Source organism: Pyrus communis, chromosome 9 (genome assembly GCF_041283825.1).
Source record: "Pyrus communis isolate YQ-2024b chromosome 9, ASM4128382v1, whole genome shotgun sequence".
Taxonomy (NCBI): Eukaryota; Viridiplantae; Streptophyta; class Magnoliopsida; order Rosales; family Rosaceae; genus Pyrus; species Pyrus communis.
The window spans coordinates 28,656,012-28,677,292 of NC_142573.1; the positions used below are offsets into that span (position 1 = coordinate 28,656,012).

General features: G+C 38.5%; 2 protein-coding genes across 3 annotated transcripts; one reads left to right on the forward strand and one right to left on the reverse strand.

Moving 5' to 3' along the window:
* Positions 1-385: 385 nt before the first annotated feature.
* Positions 386-5,388, reverse strand: ABC1 (ABC transporter 1). Its single transcript, XM_068479632.2, has 8 exons — positions 4,551-5,388; positions 4,218-4,443; positions 3,953-4,105; positions 3,472-3,630; positions 2,996-3,155; positions 2,061-2,170; positions 1,010-1,126; positions 386-878 (listed from the first exon to the last, which is right to left on the reverse strand). The coding sequence occupies exons 1-8, from the start codon at positions 5,090-5,092 to the stop codon at positions 483-485; spliced, it is 1,863 nt and encodes a 620-aa protein (XP_068335733.2). The 5' UTR covers positions 5,093-5,388; the 3' UTR covers positions 386-482.
* An 11,881-nt stretch (positions 5,389-17,269) lies between these two features.
* LOC137738758 (Haloacid dehalogenase-like hydrolase (HAD) superfamily protein) lies at positions 17,270-20,771 on the forward strand. Of its 2 annotated transcripts, none has more exons than XM_088699582.1 (8): positions 17,270-17,412; positions 17,801-17,881; positions 18,048-18,113; positions 18,235-18,332; positions 18,526-18,651; positions 18,810-19,142; positions 20,268-20,333; positions 20,494-20,771. In XM_088699582.1, exons 2-8 carry the CDS (start codon positions 17,827-17,829, stop codon positions 20,647-20,649), a joined length of 900 nt encoding a protein of 299 aa, XP_088555708.1. In that variant the 5' UTR covers positions 17,270-17,412; positions 17,801-17,826; the 3' UTR covers positions 20,650-20,771. The 2 variants fall into 2 exon arrangements, with proteins under 2 accessions (XP_088555708.1, XP_088555709.1); XM_088699583.1 differs by having other exon boundaries at positions 17,325-17,412; positions 17,813-17,881.
* The last annotated feature ends 510 nt before the right edge of the window (positions 20,772-21,281 follow it).

A 21,281-nucleotide genomic window follows, 5' to 3' on the forward strand; every position in this document is an offset into this window, starting at 1 on the left:
ATGGGTTTTTAATTTTAACTTAATTAGAGCAATAATTTCTTCATTAAAAATTCATTATCGTTGATCCCTCAACTCATCAAAACATGTCACTATAGTCCGTCAACTAAAAATTCATTACCATTAATCCTTCAACTTTAATTCAATTGGAGAAACAATCCTTCAACTTTAACTCGATTGTAGTAATGATCTTTCTAACATAACTCATTTTGACAAAATTTTGACAAAGTTGACAAAAATAACCATAACTACATGTTTTGATGAGTTGAGGGACCCAATTGTAAAAATAGTCCTTTCAACGTAACTTATTTTGACAAAATTTTTACGAAATTAACGAAAATAATCATAGCTATACATTTTGATGAGTTGAGGGTTCAATGGTAATGAATTTTTAGTTGAGAGACCATTACTTCAATTTATTAAAATTAAGGAACTATTGTTACAATTTACTTGTTAAAATTTAATCAAAATAATTTATGAGCCCTTTAAAATCCCATCCCACTTGACAACGTTTCCCCCTCTTCTTCGCCAAACTGATAGTGCTCATACACTTCGAGTAAGAGCTCCCTGCACGGCACAACCGCCCCAAGCTTGATGCAAGCCAAAAAGGCACCCGAAAGCTTGCGGTGAAGGCTGTACGCCTCGTCAGGTGGTGGAGTCACCCTGTGTCTCAGCATCGTTGCCCCAAGGTTTGATACACTCTGAGTGATGTTTGATGCACGGAAGTCATACCCACCAGGCTTCGCAAATGGTAATCCCACAACAAACCCGGCTTGAACATGCGTTTCTAACATTATTTCTGACTCCGTTCCTGAGATGAATCCAAGTCTCCTAGACATTTCTAGGACTGTATCACTATCACCATTTGCACAGGCAAGAACCTGATCAGTCACATATGCAGTGCAAAGTCCTCAGCAACTTGCAGCTCGGTCTAAAACGTTTTAAACAACAAACAAACAACTAATACTCAACCACAATACTCAGTAAAATATAGAGAGTAAGGAGATTTCACCATTCTTAGATAATCATCAACAAAACTCTTTGGGTAATCCCTAGCTGCTCCAAAGTCGATCAGATTGATTGATTTCTTAGCCTCGTCGTACAAGAAATTACTCCAATTAGGATCAGTCTGTATTCCATAAGGCAAAATTAAAGCAAGTTAAGCTGCAAGCCTAAAACTAGGAAGAATGCATGACTTACAAAATCTCAGAATGTTGATTCCTATACGCATAGCGTAGAAAAAAAATGTCAGACAAACCATACAATAAAGTTCACATGATGAATAACGCTGGATCAGTTGTCCAGCAAGATGGATATCCCTGAATTTTGATACGTCAAACGAACTAAATATCTTTCATACATAAGAACTGGACTAGACCATAGGTCTTGCTTAACTTGACCCCCACCCACGGCATTTAGCTACCTTAAATCTGCGGCTGGAGATTAAAACTCAGCATATGTGCTAGCTTCTAAACTGGGGCCCATCACCAAACCCTACAATCTTTAGGGGCAGAAAGCACTAGCAATTTCTGCATGAGTACTTTCAGGTTTCAAACCCAAGACCACATAGGGCAAACCTAAGTGCCTCAACCACTCCCATTGAGCCTCCATTGGTTCCTCTACTTATTTCTTTTTCCAATGGAAGCACTCATAAATCATTGCTAGCCTATTCTTTCTTCTAAAGCTCGTCTTTCTTAAAATTTCTGCCATCTTCAGCCCACCATAATCATAGGGACACTTACTTTGTGTTGTGCACTTGTGCTACACCAACTTTACATTAAACTACTGGCTACTGCTGCTAAAAAATATTGTTACCGTGTCCCTTACAAATAAACTTGGTGGGATTGCTTGTAGGAGAGATACCTTAAGTTGACTAGCAAAATGAAAAAAAACTTCGATGGATGGAAAAATACTAAGATATCAACTTCATTGTTGAGAGCAAGTTATTCTTAAGGTTGTGCAAAGTGAATGCTTATAAAAATAACGTAAGAAAAGCAAAGCAAAGATTAAAATAAAACGCTATGTATGCTTGCATTGGTGAAGAGATATAACACAGAACATGCCTGCATGAAACGAAAAACAAATAACTCCTTCAAAGTGAGCTCTAGCAACTTTCTGCCAACATAGTTGCGAGTTTCCTGGTTTAAGAGTGCCACTTTGTCAATAGGTATTCCTGCAGCAAGAGAAAGCAATATCATGTTCAAAGATATATCAAGTTATCAACATAAATTCTCTATTGATGATACAACCAATGCTACAATGAAAGCTCCATTTTAATGATAACAATAGGAAAAAAACTAGAAAAGACAGCTAAGTTAAGTGATATATACGACAGAAAAAAATATCATTAGAGCTGGTTAATTATTTTTAATCATTACCATTTTATGCTTTCTTCAAATTGCAGCAATGCAACTTTCAACGTATAAAATTCTGAATCCGTGTAACTTAAGATCGAAAGGAAATCTCTAACCAAAAACAAAAGGGTCTAAGGAAATGTTGCAACTCATTTCTAGAAGTTATAAGCAGTCCTTAATTACATTCATTTATGATAGAAGATGACTTGTGAATATGGAGCATGAAAAGAATATGACATCATCCAATTAGTAGCTTGCTTTTCAATATCATCCCTTGATTCATAAGCTTAGTTAGTTACACACACAATTTTGATAGAAATTCCAATTGCTGCACTAGTAGAAAATAAAAGGTGGTCTCTCGACCAGTATTTGTGTGCCCACAACATGTTGTACAGTTCAATATTAGAAAACAAATCTTGAAATAAACACTGCTTCTTCAAGTAAGTGTGTTTGAAGATTAACTAATCAGCTTTGGATTTTGTCCATGAGAAAGTCCCGAAACAAAGCAAAACATGTTGGGAATCAGTTCTTTAAATTCTCTTCATTGAGAAATCACCCCAAGCAACAACATAAATTTTTCAGGGTAAAAATCATTATATCATCGTTTAAACAATGTAATAGCATAATTGGCATAGTTTACTTGCCGGAAACAAGCTCTGTAGTTAAGACTCTTTTGCTCGATATATCATCCACTACCAATGGAACATAAAATCCTTGTGCATTGGATAGCAAGTCACGAAACCTTTTTTGACTTTGTGCCTCCAACACATAGTCGCATTCACGGGATAATTCTTCTTTTGCCACCTAAAAAGGATTCCAAGGAAGAATATAAGCATGCATTTTGAAAATTTTAAGATATTTCATCATCTTCTGAGTTTGAAATCATCCTCCACAATTCCATGTCATCCCGATACATTCCACATGGAATCAAGTTCTGAAGTCATGAGCATAAGGGAATGATCAATGAGGATTAGATACACATCCACACTAAAGAAAGAGTAGTATAATGGCCAAATTTGTAAGTGAAGCAATTAGTAAAATTAGGCTCACCTATAATATTCCTAATATACAACGTAAGTCATACAGATGCAATAACCAAAGGCATACAAAATAAAAATACCTTCATAGCTCTTTCAAGATAAAGTCCCTTGGGGATTAGATTTGTATAATCTAGAAGAAGTTTGACGTTGTCAATGTCACTTTCAATGCTATCAGCAACACCAGGGTACTGAATTTTCATTGCAACATCCATACCATCCTTTGTGACAGCTCGATGAACCTAAAAATGCTATAGATTGTAAGACAAACTGTCTGAACAATGTAAAATACATGACAAATTTTATTACAGAAATCTATCAAGAGATGCAGAAGTTCATGTTGGATTATGATCGTGCTCGTAGGCACAAAGTTGGCATTACAAGTACATTGATGGCCATCATGAAAAGTCTTTAGAGTATGTGGTTAATTTTCTAATACACGGCAATTTGGATGCCCCAGAGGTTGTACATATATAGTGGGTAGGTGTGCGTGCTTGAGTGTCTGTAACAGGTAACAATTAACATGCAACAAGAAACAAGCAGTACTGTATCTGTCACTGTCACCTGGCCTATACTTGCAGATGCCAAGGGTTCATAATCAAAACTAAAAAGCTTAGATTGCCAGTCAGGTCCTAGTTCAGCATCCAAAACTTGATTGAGCTGTTTCCTGGGCATGACGTCTGCACCTTGACGGACAATATCGAGAGCTGCCAAGATCTAGAAGAAAATGAATATAGCAAAGACATTAAGAAACTGAAAACATGCAATGCAATGTGCTGTAATGCATATGAATTTTATTTAAAAAAGAAAGAGAGAAGTAGAATGTTACGGGAGCAGGGACGAGGGATTCGTCCTGTATACTGAGCATCTGTCCCAATTTGAGGGCAGCTCCACGCATTCTACAGAGTGCGAGAGCCAAACGTTCTGCATTTTGGGGGGACAAAAATGGAGAAAGAGGAGATTGCTTGTCTGATGAGGTTGGTGTACCATAAACGAGCCTCTTGGTAGACTCCTGAATGGTTCCCCACGCGAGCCCAGCTCCGAGACCAGCAAACCTTTTTAAATCATCAATCACAATCACAAATCACATACATATTCATGATATCATTCATATGGAAAAGCAATCATTCATAAGGAAACTAAAAAAGAGAAGAGCAGAGACCCGAGTGCTCTGGAGAAGGGGGTGGAAGGAACTCGTCTCTCTCTGGGCTTCCGCCTCTGCAATGGCTGAGGTTGTGGTTCTTGTTCCACCAAATTCTCCTTCTTGGCGGAATCAAGGACCTCCATTGTGGTGGATTGATGTTCTTCTTCTTGTTGCACTGGTTGCTGCAACTGTTGTTGATTGTGTTCTTCTTGTTCATGCTCCGGCGCAGGAGCAGACGAAGGAGGAGGAGGTGCTGGTGCTGCTTCAACTTTAACTTGTTCATGTGTGAAGTATACGACGGAATCTTGGCCTCTGGTATTCGTATTGGAATTGGAGTCATTAGTACCAATGGGGTGGTTGTTGATGAATTGGGAGAGGGTGCCTTTGGTGAGGCCGGAGAGGTCGGTGGCGGATACCATGGCTTTCTTGATTAGGGCATCCAAATCGCCATTTTTGGCGCTCTGCAAAGTGGGAGATCGATTCGCCAACTCCTTGGCGATTAGAGACACCCCCTTCACCACTCTCCCTACGTCCTTCCCCCACTTTCCCCATGATACCATTGCACTCTTCTTTTTTTCTCTCTGATTGTTTCCAATTCAATTCGATTCTACACACAAAATAAAATGTATATTTGATTTGCTGCTCAAAATTCAAACCTCGAAGCCGCCTCCAATTTAAAGTCTCAACCACCAATTGTGCAATTTCTGACCAAAAGAAAGATTAACCACCAAATATTAATATTAAGGTTCCCTGAGATTCTGAGACTGAGTCGTGTGTTCTTCCGACCCGCAGACACCACTTTTGTACTTTTTGACCCACCCCAAACTGCCCAGAATAACTTCATCTTTGGACCACTAAGTCCATAGTTTTTTTCTAAGGCCCAACTAAACAATTCTGTACTGGGTTTAGCAACCCCAAATGTCAAGTTCTGCTGTAGTTTGAGTTCCTTTAGTTGTGACTTAATTCTTAAATATTTCCTTATTCATTTTATATATTACTAGCCTTCATACAAGCGCGTCTATTTTTGAATCACGGCGTGGTACTCATGATTTACACATTAAAAATATTTATATGCATGAATTGCTTCAATATTTTTTTATGACAAAAAGAAAGTCAACTAAATGAATAATATTAGACCATACTAGAAGAAACTTCTCATAAACCAATCAAATCAGCTGAATCCACATAATAAAATCGGTTTTTCAATTTCCATGTACATTCTATTGAATTTACAATAAAAATAGAAAAAAATAATATTTGATAAGCAACTGACCGAATCACATTATTGCTAGCCTATTGTGAAACTAAACCTACCCCCTCCCCCTCAGTCTAGATGACACACCCGACCGAGATCAAGGCATGCTGGCCATCACGTGGAAGTGACGTAACCATGTGCACAATGCGGAAGCTAATAAATAATAATAAAAGTACGAGTAAATAAAAACCAGTTATACACAAACTAATAACATACATGTGCAAGCATAAGTGTGAGAAACAAAGTTCAGAGCACGGAAGACCTAGTGTAGTCCAGGAGAAACAACACTAAATAAACACACCCAAAGGTGGTCCTACACTGGTGATAATCTGTCAGATAAGCCGGGAAAATCCTCTGGGGAGCCACCAAAAGCACTAGCCGAACTAGAACCTGGAGGAGCGCAAAACAGAAAGCATGAGTGGGCAAAAACAAAGCTTTTCAAAAACCATTTCATAAACAAAGTTCTAACCCCTTGCCGTAAAACCTGTATACTTCCCAGAAAATATAATATATACATAGATATAAATCATGCTCAGAAATATGCCATGCCAAATGCCTCGAAATAAAATACAAGTACTCAGGTAATGCCAAACAATGCCATGAAATCTGTCAGCCGGAATCACCTAACATGACCTGTATGACTGAATCTAGAGCTCAAATCTCCAACTCACTAACTATACCTGCACACGAGTCGGAACAACCTAAAGTGTTATATACGACAGGACTGGGTGTATAATAAGTACGCTCAAGTGTTACGATCACGTGAAGATTGGGCGAATAATCGCGGGTCACCTACGAGTCGGAACCACCTAAAGTGGTCTGTACGACAGGACTGTGCACCTAACTTGGATCCAAGATGAGCGTGTGGTGCGGGAGGTGAACATCACGTGAAGGACTGTGCCCAACTCTGGTCGGGAACACTAACACCGGGGGTGCAGGTTATGAGCTCTTTATGCATCTCAAATCACTACTAAACATAAACATAAACCATAACTTACCTGACACTTACCTGTGCGTCTGCAGCACCAAACATATATATATATATATATACACACACAACTAATAATGCATCAATAAACGGCAAACATAATGCATGGCATATAAACGTATAAACGTTTCATTTCACTTTCTGGGAAAACACATAAGTATATAGGTATATACGGAAAACCAAAAGCCCACCACTGGTATGTAGAAAGGTCGTAACCCCCTTGCCTCGAGTGACGGCGCTCGTCCTCGGGATAGATCTCACCTATATGCGAAACAACTATAAATACGTTAATTTAAAGCACATAACGAACATTACGAAATAACTTCTCATACAATGCTCAAATGGGGTGTATGAATACACCAATGTGATCTACTCAACCTCATGAACATCCTCATATTTTTAAAATAATTTTTCGACGCCGCACGTGCCCTCACAAGCCGGCCAAGGCACGGCCACACGCGTCGCCCACGGGCAGGCACGTGCTTGGCACACTGACGGCGTTAGTTAACGTCGTTAGGAATATTCCGTTAACTCTGACGGATTCTGTTAACGCCGTTAGGAATATTCCATCCAAACTGACGGAATATTCCGTCATCTTCTCCGGCCAAACTCCAGCGCCGTCGCCGGCGCCGAAAAACCAGGAAATTTTCAAAACTTTGTATCTCACTTGTTTTTCAACCAAATTTCACAAAATTGGTACCAAAATGAAGCTTACAACAAGAGGAACAAATCCATACCACTTTCAAGCACTAAAACCAACGGAATCTCGCCGGGAAAACACCACCAACTCCGGCCAAACCTGCAACTAACGATCTCGAAGTCCAAAACCTTCAAACGAACCACCCCGAGGCTCCTAAGGACCTCACCAAGCTTCCTACAAGCTTGAAATTCCCAAAAACACAAGAATTAACGTGTGCATGAACAGTGACCAAATCGGGGGATCCTGAGTTCAACGTGAAAACGAAGGTATCCTTACCTGAAATGGGTATGGTTGAACTCCTAAGGACCTCACGAGCACGAATATGTAATTTGTTTCCTCGATCTGTGAAGGTTTCAAGGGTTTTGGGTGTCGTCTGAACAAGAAAATAGGAATGGGAGAGAGAGAGGGGCTCGGGACAGGGCAGAGAGAGAGGGATGGGGATGATGATGGATGTGTGGTTGGGATGCAACCAACCAAGAACCCAAAACAACCACACAAATAACAATTATCCATTAGGGGCAAAACCGTCATTTCACCCCTACGGTACGAAAAGTCCGGGACAGGCTGTCACACTAGATAATATCGTTTATTAAAAACAAAATCATTTGACAATTAATTGAATCACATTATTATGGGTATGCGAAAGACCTTTTTTATAGTTGGCAGTACGTGCCTCTTAAGTATTTAAAAATCGAGAAAATAATATTTAATAATGATAAATTAGGTTCTCATCTCTCATTTCTCCATCTAATTAATTGAAACCTTATTCCTTTTTCATTATTGATCAAGGTCCCATGACTTTTCTTCATGTCATTATTTGAATATTAAATTATTTAATTACAAGTCTTTAAATTAGTACTAGGTTGATTAAACCTTATTCATTTTTTATTTTTTCTCTTCACTTAGAAGCGAGAGGTCTTAGGTTTGAATCTCGTAGATGGCAAATTCAATACCAAATTAGGCTGCCCATTGTGTGGCTTAGCCGAACTTCCACTCCCCCTAATGTAAAAATATTGATGTACTAAAAAAAAATGTTAATTTGTGTTAATTTTATGTTTTAAAATATATCAAAAGTTATTTCTTGCACTACATTAATAATTACGTGAGTACATTTTTTTTGCTAGAACTACGAGAAAATTAAATTACTCTATTATTGATTTTTAAGTAATTGTTATATTTGTAACAATATTATTTGAATTTGTTTAAATTTTATAATTTGTGGGATATTAAATGCATAAATGTATGAGTCAAATCCCTTAAATGATGTTAGGGACCTTGATTAAACTATTTAAACAAATAAGGTTTCATTCTAACAACTAGGTTGATTAGAGACCGAAACCAAAATGACCAATATCATAAACAAAAGATTGAATTACATTATTGTGTGCGTGCGAAAGACATTTTTTTATCACCGGCGGTGTACACCTTTTAAGATGTTTTGAACATGTTTAAAAATAGAGAAAATAATGTTTTATAAACTACTGATTGAATCACATTATTGCTAGCCCATTGTGAGGCTAAGCTCACCTCATCCCCCTTAATGTAGATAATATCGTTTGTTAAAAAAAAATAATAATAATAATAATTTGACAACTAATTGAATCACATTGTTATGCGTGTGCAAAAGACCTTTTTTATAACCGGCACTACGTGCCTCTTAAGATGTTTTCAACGTGTTTAAAAATAAAGAAAATAATATTTAATAAACAACTAATTGAATCGCATTATTGTTAGTGACACGCCCCGATCTCGATGTGTGACAGCTCGTCCCGGACTTTTCGTACCGTAGGGGTGAAATGACTGTTTTGCCCCTAGTATGTTTGTTTCGTTGTGTGGTCATTTTTGGGCTTTGGTTGGTGGAGTTTGGACCACACACACACACCACACTCATTTCCTCTCTCTATGCCCTGTCCCGAGTCCCTCTCTCTCTCCCTTTCCTATCTTCTTGTACGGACAACACCCAAAACCCTTGAAATCTTCACAGATCGAGGAAACAAATTATACAGTTGTGCTTGTGAGGTCCTTAGGAGTTCAACCATACCCATTTCAGGTAAAGATACCTTTGTTTTCACGTCAAACTCGAGATCCCCGATTTTGGTCACTGTTCATGCACACGTTAATTCTTGTGTTTTTGGGAATTTCAAGCTTTTAGGAAGCTTGGTGAGGTCCTTAGGAGGCTCGGGGTGGTTCGTTTGAAGGTTTTGGACGTCGAGATCGTGAGTTGCAGGTTTGGCCGGAGTTGGTGGTATTTTCCCGACGAGATTCCATGGGTTTTAGTGCTTGAAAGTGGTATAGATTTGTTCCTCTTGTTGTAAGCTTCATTTTGGTACCAATTTTGTGAAATTTGGTTGAAAAACAAGTGAGATACGAAGTTTTGGCCGGAGAAGATGACGGAATATTCCGTCAGTTTGGACGGAATATTCCTAACGACGTTAACAGAATCCGTCAGAGTTAACGGAATATTCCTGACATCGTTAACTGACGTCGTCAGTGTGCCAGGCACGTGCCTGCGGGTGGGCGGCGAGTGTGGCCGTGCCTTGGCCGGAGCGTGAGGGCGCGTGCGGCGTCGGAAAATTATTTTAAAAATATGGGGATGTTCGTGAGGTTGAGTAGATCACGTTGGTGTATTCATACACCCCATTTGAGCATTGTATGAGAAGTTATTTCGTATTGTTGGTTATGTGCTTTAAAATTTACGTATTTATAGTTGTTTCGCATATAGGTGAGACCTATCCTGGGGACAAGCGCGGTCACTCGAGGCAAGGGGGTTATGGCCCTTCTATATACCAGTGAGTGGACTTTTAGTTTTCCGTATATACCTATATACTTATGTTTTTCCCAGAAAGTGAAATGAAACGTTTATACGTTTATATGCCATGCATTGTGTTTGTCCATTTAATTATGCATTATTAGTTGCATATATATATGTGTGTTGGTGCTGCGGACGCACAAGTAAATGCCAGGTAAGTTATGGTTTATGTTTATGTTCAGTAGTGATTTGAGATGCATGAGAGCTCATAACCTGCACCCTCGATGTTAGTGCTCCCGCCCAGAGTTGGGCACAATCCTTCACTTGATGTTCACCTCCCACACCACACGCTCATCTTGGATCCAAGTTAGGTGCACAGTCTTGTCGTACAGACCACTTTAGGTGGTTCCGACTCGTAGGTGACTCACGATTATTTGCCTAGTCTTCATGTGATCGTAGCACTTGAGCGTACTTATTATACACCCAGTCCTGTCGTACAGACCACTTTAAGTGGTTCCGACTCGTGTGCATGTATAGTTAATGAGTTGGAGATTTGAATTCTAGATTCAGCCGTACAGGTCACGTTAGGTGACTCCGGCTGACAGAGTACATGGCATTGTTTGGCATTACTTGAGTACTTGCATTTTATTTCGAGGTATTTGGTATGGCATGTTTACGAGCATGATTCATATATATATGTATATATTCTATTTTTTGGGAAGTATACAGGTTTTACAGCGAGGGGTTTGAACTTTGTTTATGAAATGGTTGTTGAAAGCTTTGTTTTTGCCCACTCACGTTTTCTGTTTTACGCCCCTCCAGGTTCTAGTTTGGCTAGCGCTTTTGGTGGCTTCCCAGAGGATTTTCCCGGCTTATCTAACAGATTATCACCAGTGTAAGACCACCTTTGGGTGTGTTTATTTAGTGTTGTTTTGCCCGAACTGCATTAGGTCTTCCGTGCTCTGAACTTTGTTTCTCGCACTTATGCTTGCACATGTATGTTATTTACTTTGTGTATAGCTGGCTTTTTATTTATTCGTACTTTTATCATTATTTATTAGCTTCTGCACTGTGCACATGGTTACGTCACTTCCATGTGACGGCCAACATACCTTGATCTTGGTCAGGGTGTGTCACGATGTCCTTGGGACATCAAAATGGTCACGTGTTGGTCGACACCCGATGGTGACGAAAGCCATTTTTTGAATGCAAATGCTGAGAATAAGAAATAAATAAGACTTATAAATTTAAAATATAATGAATATGCATTTCAGGAACGTGTTCAGAGCACATATCTAATCTAGAACATTAAAATAATTTATATAAAAATTGAATGAATACAAGAATGGGTCCTACACCAAGAGAACTCGAAGATGCCGCTGCGGAAGTGCCTTGACGCTGGGAATGTATGCCTCGATTCTAAGTCCTGAAGGGGGTGCAAAACAAACATGAGTGGACCAAGTTGATATATTATAATAATAATAATAATAATAATAATAATAATAAAAAAAACAGTTATCAACATATTAATCCCCATGTTTTATGAAAACTCATATAACATGATTAAAATAGGTTTTTCAAAACCTAGCATGCTGTGCAATGTCTCAAAACATATCTCGTATATATCGTAATCATTAGTGAATGTCCAATATCTTTCCAGACCCTATGCCAGCTCCCCATCTCTTTGCAAATTGGCAGAGGAAAATCACCCCCAGGTGTCCCGGGCAACGGCATCTCTTCGATTTGGTTTGTTGCTGTGTCCTTCAGGTGATGAACTTGATTGGGTTGAAAAAACAAAACCCTTCCTTTTTGTAATGGTAGATGATAAGCCTAATTTGATGTTGGTAACTTCCGTAGTCTAAATTTATATAACTTGTCGTTTATCATCAGTAGCTTTCAGTACCATTTTGACTTGGTTTTTGACATGGTCGTTGGACAAACCATTTTGCAGTACCGAATTTAATGAAGACAATTGTTGATTCATGGCTCCAAAGGTGAGAATTGCACCCGGAAATTTGTAGTAACGTACTCATAGTATCTGCCGTATTTTGAATGGGTTTTAATGTTTCAGTGTGTAATAATCGCTCTCTGGCATTTCTATTGCGTTGAGAATTATTTCGCTAGTCTTGACAGTGGGTATTTGGACACCCTTTTTGTGCTCCCATCCATGTGTTGTCTTTGATACTTGCCATCTTTTCTCATTAACACTTGTACAAAGTGATACTTTTCCCAAAATCTTTTGTAATTTTGATTTGTCTTCTAGTTCTTTGGGTGTTAATACAAAGGTTGCCATGTGAATGAGTTTCCCAATTAATTTGGGAAGTTTGATAGCAAGCTTTTCCTTATTTGTAAACTTGGGATAGCTTTGAACTCTTTCAAATCCAACTTCACATGGCAGAGAAGCAAATCCCCTTTAGTTGTTTATTTAGAGATTGGCAAGTTTCCTTTCTTTCCCTTTGTCTTGTAGCATCTGTCAGTCTTACTTCAATGCTTTTGGTCAATATTTTTGACCCATACTTTTAACTTTTTTTTTTTTTTTGATAAAGTCCCATGCTTTGAAATATACAAACATCATCCCATTTTTGCTGGAACTTTATAAGGGGAGACATCATTTTTTCCAATTTCTCCTTTTCCTTGGATTCTTATCCCAAGTGAGTTTTCATAGGATTTTATGCATAGGCCTTCTCCTCGTCTAGTACTCGTGAGTAGCAAAGAAAACGGAATAATTTCTTTCCTTTTGAGTTGCATTTTGTTATATGTTGATCCCTTCTTGTTTTTCTTCACAGAGACCAAGCATGGGTCGGCTTAAGGGGAACAAAAGTTGTATTTGACTTCTTTTCCTTTGTTCATTTGTCCATAAGGTACCGTTTGGTACGTGGGACGGGACGGAACAGAGTGGGACAAGACGTTCCGTCCCACGTTTGGTGCGTCTAAAACGAGTGGAACGAGCTGTTCCACGGAACGAGTTTTGGGTGAATTTTCGTTCCACATCCGTGGAACACAAAATTATAACCTCTCCGTCTCCTTCTTCTTCCTCCTTGTTTCCATCCGAGAGCATCTTTGCTCCCGCTCCATTTCGGTCCGTCCTGTCCCGTCCCGTCCCATTCCGTTCCGTCCCGTTTGCATACCAAACGATACCTAAGTGCACCTATTTTCTCATTGGACCGCAAAGAATGACCTTGCATATAAGACTTGACTTTCTATATTTGCTTCCTTGGCTTGATTTTTGACCGATAGCAATTAGAATGATCCTTTGTTGTCTTTCAAATCTCCTTAAGTTTGCCCAACATGATAACCATACGAATGGCATTCATGTTACCTAGAAGACTTGCCGTGAATGTTCAGAGTCGAATGAAACTTTGCTTTTTCTTTAGCCAAACCTTTGCTTGTCGTAACACCAATTGCTCCTTTCCTCCTTGGCATGGACAGCAAGCATGGGTTACTTAGACTTGATTGGAACTTCACGGGATGATCTAGGCCACCCCGAAGAAATTCATGGGAATGACGGCAATGGCGAGGAGTGAAACTCTTGTGTACTTTTGCTCTCTAGGAAAACATGTGGCTACTTTTTTGGACTACTTCGTGTTGTTGTTGCAGGTATAGAAGAGTAGTCGGGCTACCATTTAAGAAACCCTCCTTGCACAGAAACCTTTTATGGTGGTTTGTTGGCAAATTTCTTGTATAATTTGAAGATTACAGGTTCTAGGTAGTTGATTATGCCCCATTTTTTCACCTTTGTCTACAACACAACATTAAACAAAAGAGATAAATAAATTAACAGAACTTGTTTCATACCTGGTGATGAATGTTCTTCTTTGGAACTTGATTCGAAAGCACGAATGGTTGAACTCCTTGTTCACTTTCCTGGCAGCACTTCGTTGCTTTTGATATTTTCTCTCAAAATTTTTCTTATTTTCTGCAGACTATCCCCCCTCTTTTTCTGTCTCCTTCTTGCTGCAGCGGATGCCTATTTATAGGCATCCTGGGAAGGTTCTAGAGTTTTTTACGTGGGGGAGGTGGAGGCCATGTTTTCTACCACTTTCTTTTAACCTCTTCCACGTTTCTCCCTTTTATAGGAAGGGATTCACATCCTGTTTACTTTTATTATTATATGTAAAGTCCATCCTCATCTTTTGGGCTGAATTACATTTTTATTTTGTCTTGTAGTTTGACCCAATTTGTGTGGATTTTATTTTTTTTACGTTGTATATTTTTGTTGTTCAACAGTTTAACAAAACGTAATCATTAAATAATGATTTTCATGTGTGCATTTATACTGTTAAAACATGCATTTTTAGAAGGGGTCCACTCACAGATAGTTAGTCGCCGAAGAGCCAGTCAAACTAGGGAACACGAAATTGTCACAAATAATTTGCTCCTAAGCATATAAAGGTTCCAATTAATAAAACTATATTAAAGAAATTGAATTTGGGAAAATGGACGTCGGAAACGGATTCAGGACGTCGAAATATGCTAAGAAGGGTTCCAGTTAAATTTCGTAAAAGTCAATAGAATATTCTAGAGAATATTTCCTGATAGAATATTCCTTAATGAAATATTCCCTAACAGAATATTCTCCAAAGGAATATTTCCTAAAGAAATATTCCCTAAAAAAGGTTTGGGCATGTTAGGGTTTAGGGTTTGAAAGGATAAAGGGTTTAGTGGTTAAGGCCCTAGATTAAAAAGGTTTGGGTTAGGCTTTTAAAAGGGTTGGGCTTTAAGAGTTTAGGTTTAGTTTCAAACAAATAAAATACATAAATAAATAAAAGTGGTTCAGGCTTTGGGGGGTCATGGGCCTAAGGCCCGAGTTTTAGATGGCCTAAAGGTCTAAGTGACAAAGGGTTAGGAGTTCAAGCTAAAAGGGTTGAGACTAAATTCAGATTTAGGTTTGGGAGGTTTTGGGTTTGGGCTTAAGAGGGCTTGGGCTCAGTAGCCCGGTCCAAAGGATTGGACTGGGTAAAAAGGGTTTTGGGTCTAAGGTTTGTGGGTCACCGGACCCTAATGAAGAAGGAGGCCAGATTTCGACCGGAAAATTGAACAACTTTAAACGTTCGTAACTTTGTCAATATTCAATGAAATTGAGTGATTCAAAAATGGAAATCATAGTTCTCGACGAGATGAAGAGAATGGTACCTCATACGCGTCTAACTCTTCGTGTTTTCGCCCGAAAACGACTCGAATGAGTATAACTTCTTCAATACTCAACGAAATTGGGTGAAACAAAAAGGAAAGTTATAGTACTCAGTGAGACGAAGAGATTGATGCCTGGCACACCGGCCAAATCGCCGTGATTTGGCTGAAAATTGCCTCGAAAGGGGCGGTGCTCGCGCGGAAAACTGGGGAAAGCTCCCTGAGTTGTTTTCATGTCCAAACCTTCACCAAAAACCACTTTTTAGCAACCGCTAAGCCTTCTAGACTACTAGGGAGAAAGATGGAAGAGTGGTTCGACTTACCTTCTTTAGAAATCACTTGCACAGTGACTGTGTACAGTGCCAAAGAGAGAGAGAGAGAGAGAGAGGAGAGAGGTGAGGGGTAGAAGGGAAGGTCCGAGTGATGGTGATGGTGTGATCGTGGCGATGGCTACCTGCGTGTATGTATGTGTGTGTGTGTGTGTGTGTGAGTTCGGGGAAGAAGGAATGAGAGAGTTGCAGAGAGTCGAGAGGGAGAGATAAGGGAGAGTGAGAGCTGAAGGAGAGAAAGAGAGCTCGGGGGAGCACATCGAGGAGGGAGGCCGTGGGACACAAAAACAAGGTGGGCCTATGGGCACACCTATTAAGGCCCTTAAAACAATTTTTAAATAAAAATCCAAAACTACTTTTAAAATTAGGATGGTGTGTAACAGTTAGTTTATTGTGAGGTACTAATTAAATTTTTTTTTTAAATACTGTACTAAAAATTTAATTATTAAAGAAATATTGTTTATATGACAAAAACACTCCTGTATTATTTGTTGCATTATTTTAAGCTATTTTTGAACTTTTTTGTTTTGGGAGGCATTTTTATCCCTTTATTTTTTATGAAGCTGTGGCCCCAAAATGAAGCTACTGGCTTTATATATAAAGATCACATACGGTATTTTGTATCCAACACTAATTTTTTTTTTTTATTTTTTTTATTTTTTTTTTAACATCCAATAGGGAAGAAAAATTCTTTCAGGTATAAATTATAATACAAATTTGTTGACACGCTTTTTGATAGAGATGGATGGTATCATTATTCGTGGGATAATTCACTTGTACTAGCTAGCCTAGTTTGGTTGCAAAATGCTGAGACAGCAGTCATGACTGATAAGCATAAGTTGTAGAATAATGCCAAGTGATGTAATCGTCTAACATGAATAATGTGAATTATGCATGTAGGCATTTGCATTATGCGTTTATTCCATTTAGCCACCATGTTAGAGAGGAAGGAATAGTCTCCTCATCTTGACAACCCCACTCCCACTCCACTCCACCACTTACAGGTTGTCGGTGTCAAACAGAGCATGAATTCTCCCACATATCTTAATTTGATTCTTAAATTCCTCAACAATTTTGCCCCAAAAAAAATCCTCATCAGTATCTATACATACACACACATCCGTACATACACATATCCACACGTATATATATGATCTCTTATTAATTTTTAGCATGATTTCACTTTTATATTATAGATTATTCTCATGCTGATGAGTAGTGTCGAAAAAGATCTAAGAGATAAATCAAGTAGTTAGAGAAGCATATATGCATGCATATTAGTGGCTCATACATACATATATATATATATATATAGAGAGAGAGAGAGAGAGAGAGAGAGAGAGAGAGAGAGAGAGAGAGAGAGAGAGATAGAGAGCATTTTATTTCTGCATATAATAAGATTCAAAACCCATATGGAATATGCCTCCATATGGCACGTTTTGTTAGAGATATATGGATCGAAAGAGACAGCTGCCTTGAAGCAAAGAACAAGCATATATGGTTTACGGTCCACACTCCACAGAGAATATAATATATTTCCTGAATAATATATATGCTCCATATCACCATCAGTATTCAGCTGTATCACCACCTCTGATGGTACCGCGACGAGCATGCACATTCCTCAAGAATTTATATCTGTATATATGCACAGTACCTGGCCGTAACCAATAACCATCGATATACCAGAGTTATCTGTTCGTCATTCTTGATCTGCTACGTATTCAAGGTAATAACATAATCTTAAATTTCTATTATACATGTTGCATGATTCACTGTCTCCTACTCCATCTCCATGTACAGATAATTGAATTTTATATATTATAATCTTTCGGCGTTTTAATTTACTGATCATACATAGACTTGCCTATTAATACATCATGCTTTCATTATATATATACTATTTTGGTCCTTTGTTTTGCAAGTGTTGTTTCCACTTTCAAATGAAATTGCCATGCATTCATGTATGTTCATCATTAACGTACGTAAGAACTAAGAAGGATTAGATAGATGGCCAGGATTAATTCCAAATAGGAAATAGCTCTTATGATTTCTTATTGCAAACTTAAATTATTTCAAATTAATCGTTAGCTCCTACTAATTTGTGGAACCGGCAGCTTGTTCTGCAGGTATATTCTTGAAGATGGATGCTGCTATTGGGAGGTCCGGTGGAGCCAAATATGACTGCTTGCTTTTTGGTATGATACAAATCATTCAATGTGAAACGTTAATTTGTTAAGATTTCTGGATTTGTTGTCAATATTAATTCGACTCTTTCTTACTGCAAACCCTTTTGATTAATTAAGTGATTAATGTATTTTTGTTAAGATTTCTGGATTTGACTATTAAATGTACATTCTGCAGATTTGGATGATACTCTTTATCCCCTGAGCTCAGGCCTCAACTTGGCATGTCGCAAGAATATTGAAGGTACGTATATGTATATATATATGAATCAGATATATCGATAATGTATTTACTTATTATAAGTTATAGCCAAAACTACATTAAACAGTATTAACTGATGATCGAGGTTGAGCAATTACTGCAGAGTTCATGCTGCAGCAATTGCAAATAGAAGAAGGTGAGGTACCAAGGATGTGCCTGGACCTATACCGGGAATACGGGACAACCATGGCTGGTCTAAAGGTAAAATTTACAGATCACTAGCGAACTGTCCTTGCAGTTGCATTCCCCTTTAAGTTGGTGGAGTCGAGATTTTCTATCAATCTCACTTCAAATCATAGTTATATATGTATACCTTGAATTTTGATGTATAGTCCCACTTAATCTCTCTCTCTCTCTCTCTCTATATATATATATACACTACATATTCATCCAGGCTCTTGGTTACGAATTTGACAACGATGAGTTTCATGCCTATGTCCACGGTAGACTGCCCTATGGCGTATTGACGCACGATCTGGTGTTAAGGAACCTTCTGTTATCAATGCCCCAGAGAAAAATAGTACGTGAACTAATGAATTAAATTTGTTAAAGCTTGTTTAGATGACCTGCAATTCATCCTGCGCATATCTATGACATAGTTACATATAGTCATCAAGTCGGTCTCTTTGTTTATGTAAACTAATTTATTAAGATGCTTCTTTGTGTTGGTGGTTTCAGATCTTTACTAACGCAGACAGGGCGCATGCAGCTCAAGTTCTCAACAGGTTGGGCTTGGAAGATTGTTTTGAAGGCATCATATGCTTTGAAACTCTTAACCCTCCTCATAATCTTGATGATGAAGCAGAAGAAGTACTTAATTGCATGAGCAGTACTCCTACTGCAGCAGATGACCTCCGTACGGTCTTCCCAAAACAGGCACTGGAGGCTAGAGCCACTGACTTGACCGTTACTAGTCTAATCGGTCCCCCCAAGTCACCAATCCTTTGCAAACCCTCTGTGAAAGCAACTGAAGCTGCTATTCGTATTGCAAATGTTGATCCAAAGAAAACAGTAAGATCGATCATTCAATGCTTTCTTAGCTAGACATGGAACGTCGCGCTTTAAATTTTTCGGGTTAAACTCTGTTTACTACCCCTTATATTTCGTGATTTTCAACATTTAGTACATCAAGTTTTTTTTTATCCCAGAGTCATACCTTAAGTATTAATTTTGGGATAGTCTCATATATTCGTTAGTCAAACTGTTGGTTCTCCAATTAAATGATGACATGGTGCCCATGTGGATAATGATTGGACGCCACATGTCATTAAAAAAATATTAAAAAAATTAATTAAATTAAAAAAAAATGATAAAAAAAGAAAAGAAAAACCCCATCCCTTCTTCCCCCCGCACCCCCAACCCAGAAGAACAAGAACAAGAACCCAAAAGAAGAAGTAGGAAAACAAAAAAAACCCAGTCCCGCCCCCAACCTAGAAGAAGAAGAAGGAAAAAGAAAACCCAGTTCATGGTCTGGGTTCAGGTTCACGGTCGCGGGGTAGGGTGGGGGACGAGCTGGGTTTGGGTTGCTGTTTTTTTTTTCTTCTTCTTCTTCTGGGTTGCAGATTTGAAACGCAGGGCCCGGGGGGGTGTGAACGAACTGGGTTTGGGCTGCTGTTTTTTCTTTTTTTCTTTTTATTTTTTTTGTTTCTCTTCTTCTTCTTCTTCTTCTTCTTCTTCTTCTTCTTCCTTCTTCTTCTTCCTCTTCTTCTTCCTTCTTCTTCTTCTTCTTCTGGGTTGTAGATTCGGTTTTTCTGTTTTTTTTTTTTTTTTTTTTTTCTTCCTCCTCCTTCTTCTTCTTCTTCTTCTTCTTCTTCTTCTTCTTCTTCTTCTAGGTTGCAGATTCGGTTTTTTTTTCTTCTTCTTCTTCTTTTGGGTTTTTTTGGGGGGAGGGATGATTTTTTTTTAATTAATTATTTAAATATTTTTAATGACACGTGGCGCCCAGTTATTGTCCACATGGGCGCCACGTCATTGTCCACATGGGCGTCCAGTCTGGGTTGAAAAAAACTTGATGTACTAAATGTTAAAAACCATGAAACATGAGGGTAGTAAACAAAGTTTAACCCTTTCATTTTATTTAGTTTCAAACAGAGAGGAAGCTGTATAATGGAGATTATTTTCCCCTTCTGTTCTCAGATTTTCTTTGATGACAGTGCTCGAAACATAGCAAGTGGGAAGGCAGCAGGACTTCATACAGTCATTGTAAGAACTATCTACATGCAACTAGTAAAAAATATAGATCAATCGAAGCATTCAAGGATGGAAACTTAAAGCATATCACAAATAAATTAAACAAGCAACTCAACTAATTGAAGTTGAATGAGGTTTTCTGATAACAATTAAGTGGAAAAACTTATGGCAGGTGGGGAGCTCAGTACTAGTGCCCGGTGCAGATCATGCGTTGAGTAGTATCCACAACATTAAAGAAGCATTGCCTGAGATATGGGAAGGGGAAGAAGGCCAACAACTCGAACAATTTATGCAGTCAAATACCGTTGAAACAGTAGTCCTAGCATAGGTCTTCTACCGTGCCACAATTTCCACCTTGTAATGCAAATTTCAGCTAATCAAGGCTGGCGGTAATTTGGTGAAATAAATGAAATTAAGGATCTTTATGAATCCAGCTTATTATTACACTAACGATAGAGTTCAAAGAATAATTTGTGTAACTGACTCCTGGTTCTTGTATAAAAGAGACTGTTTTGCGCAACAGGACATATGGAGCAACTCCATTCTAGCTTATGTATTGGCATTTGAACTTTTCTCGGCAGCAATGAAACGTAGATGCATGATCGGTAAACTATATTCCACAAAATAATTAATATACATAATTAAGAACAACTCTGGAGTGGACACACCGGCAAGCTGCGTTCCACAGTTGTACTTTATGCCATGAAAAAGCAACTCTCCACGGTTAACGGTTTTGCATGGTAAATGAGGGACATCTGACCTGCTTGTTTCTTGGGATTCATATTTCCTCAGAACATCAGTTCCTTCAATTACAAGTCCGAATCCGAAACTCACGTGGTGATTCTCCTAACTGCTGATTTATTATTCAATAGAAAATCAGAGAACCATAACTCAAAAGAAGAATTAATATAATGTGCTGATAGTACCAGTGTTACCAGAGGCAGAGGGGAATTATCGAGG

Coding starts and splice junctions, on each gene's coding strand:
- ABC1 (XM_068479632.2), bottom strand. CDS start 5,092: ATGGTATCATGGGGAAAGTGGGGGAAGGACGTAGGGAGAGTGGTGAAG. Junction 3,631..3,952: donor CATCTGCAAGTATAGGCCAG/GTGACAGTGACA, acceptor TAGCATTTTTAG/GTTCATCGAGCTGTCACAAA. Junction 3,156..3,471: donor ATCTTGAAAGAGCTATGAAG/GTATTTTTATTT, acceptor AATCCTTTTTAG/GTGGCAAAAGAAGAATTATC.
- LOC137738758 (XM_088699582.1), top strand. CDS start 17,827: ATGGATGCTGCTATTGGGAGGTCCGGTGGAGCCAAATATGACTGCTTG. Junction 17,882..18,047: donor ATATGACTGCTTGCTTTTTG/GTATGATACAAA, acceptor TACATTCTGCAG/ATTTGGATGATACTCTTTAT. Junction 20,334..20,493: donor CAGGACTTCATACAGTCATT/GTAAGAACTATC, acceptor AACTTATGGCAG/GTGGGGAGCTCAGTACTAGT.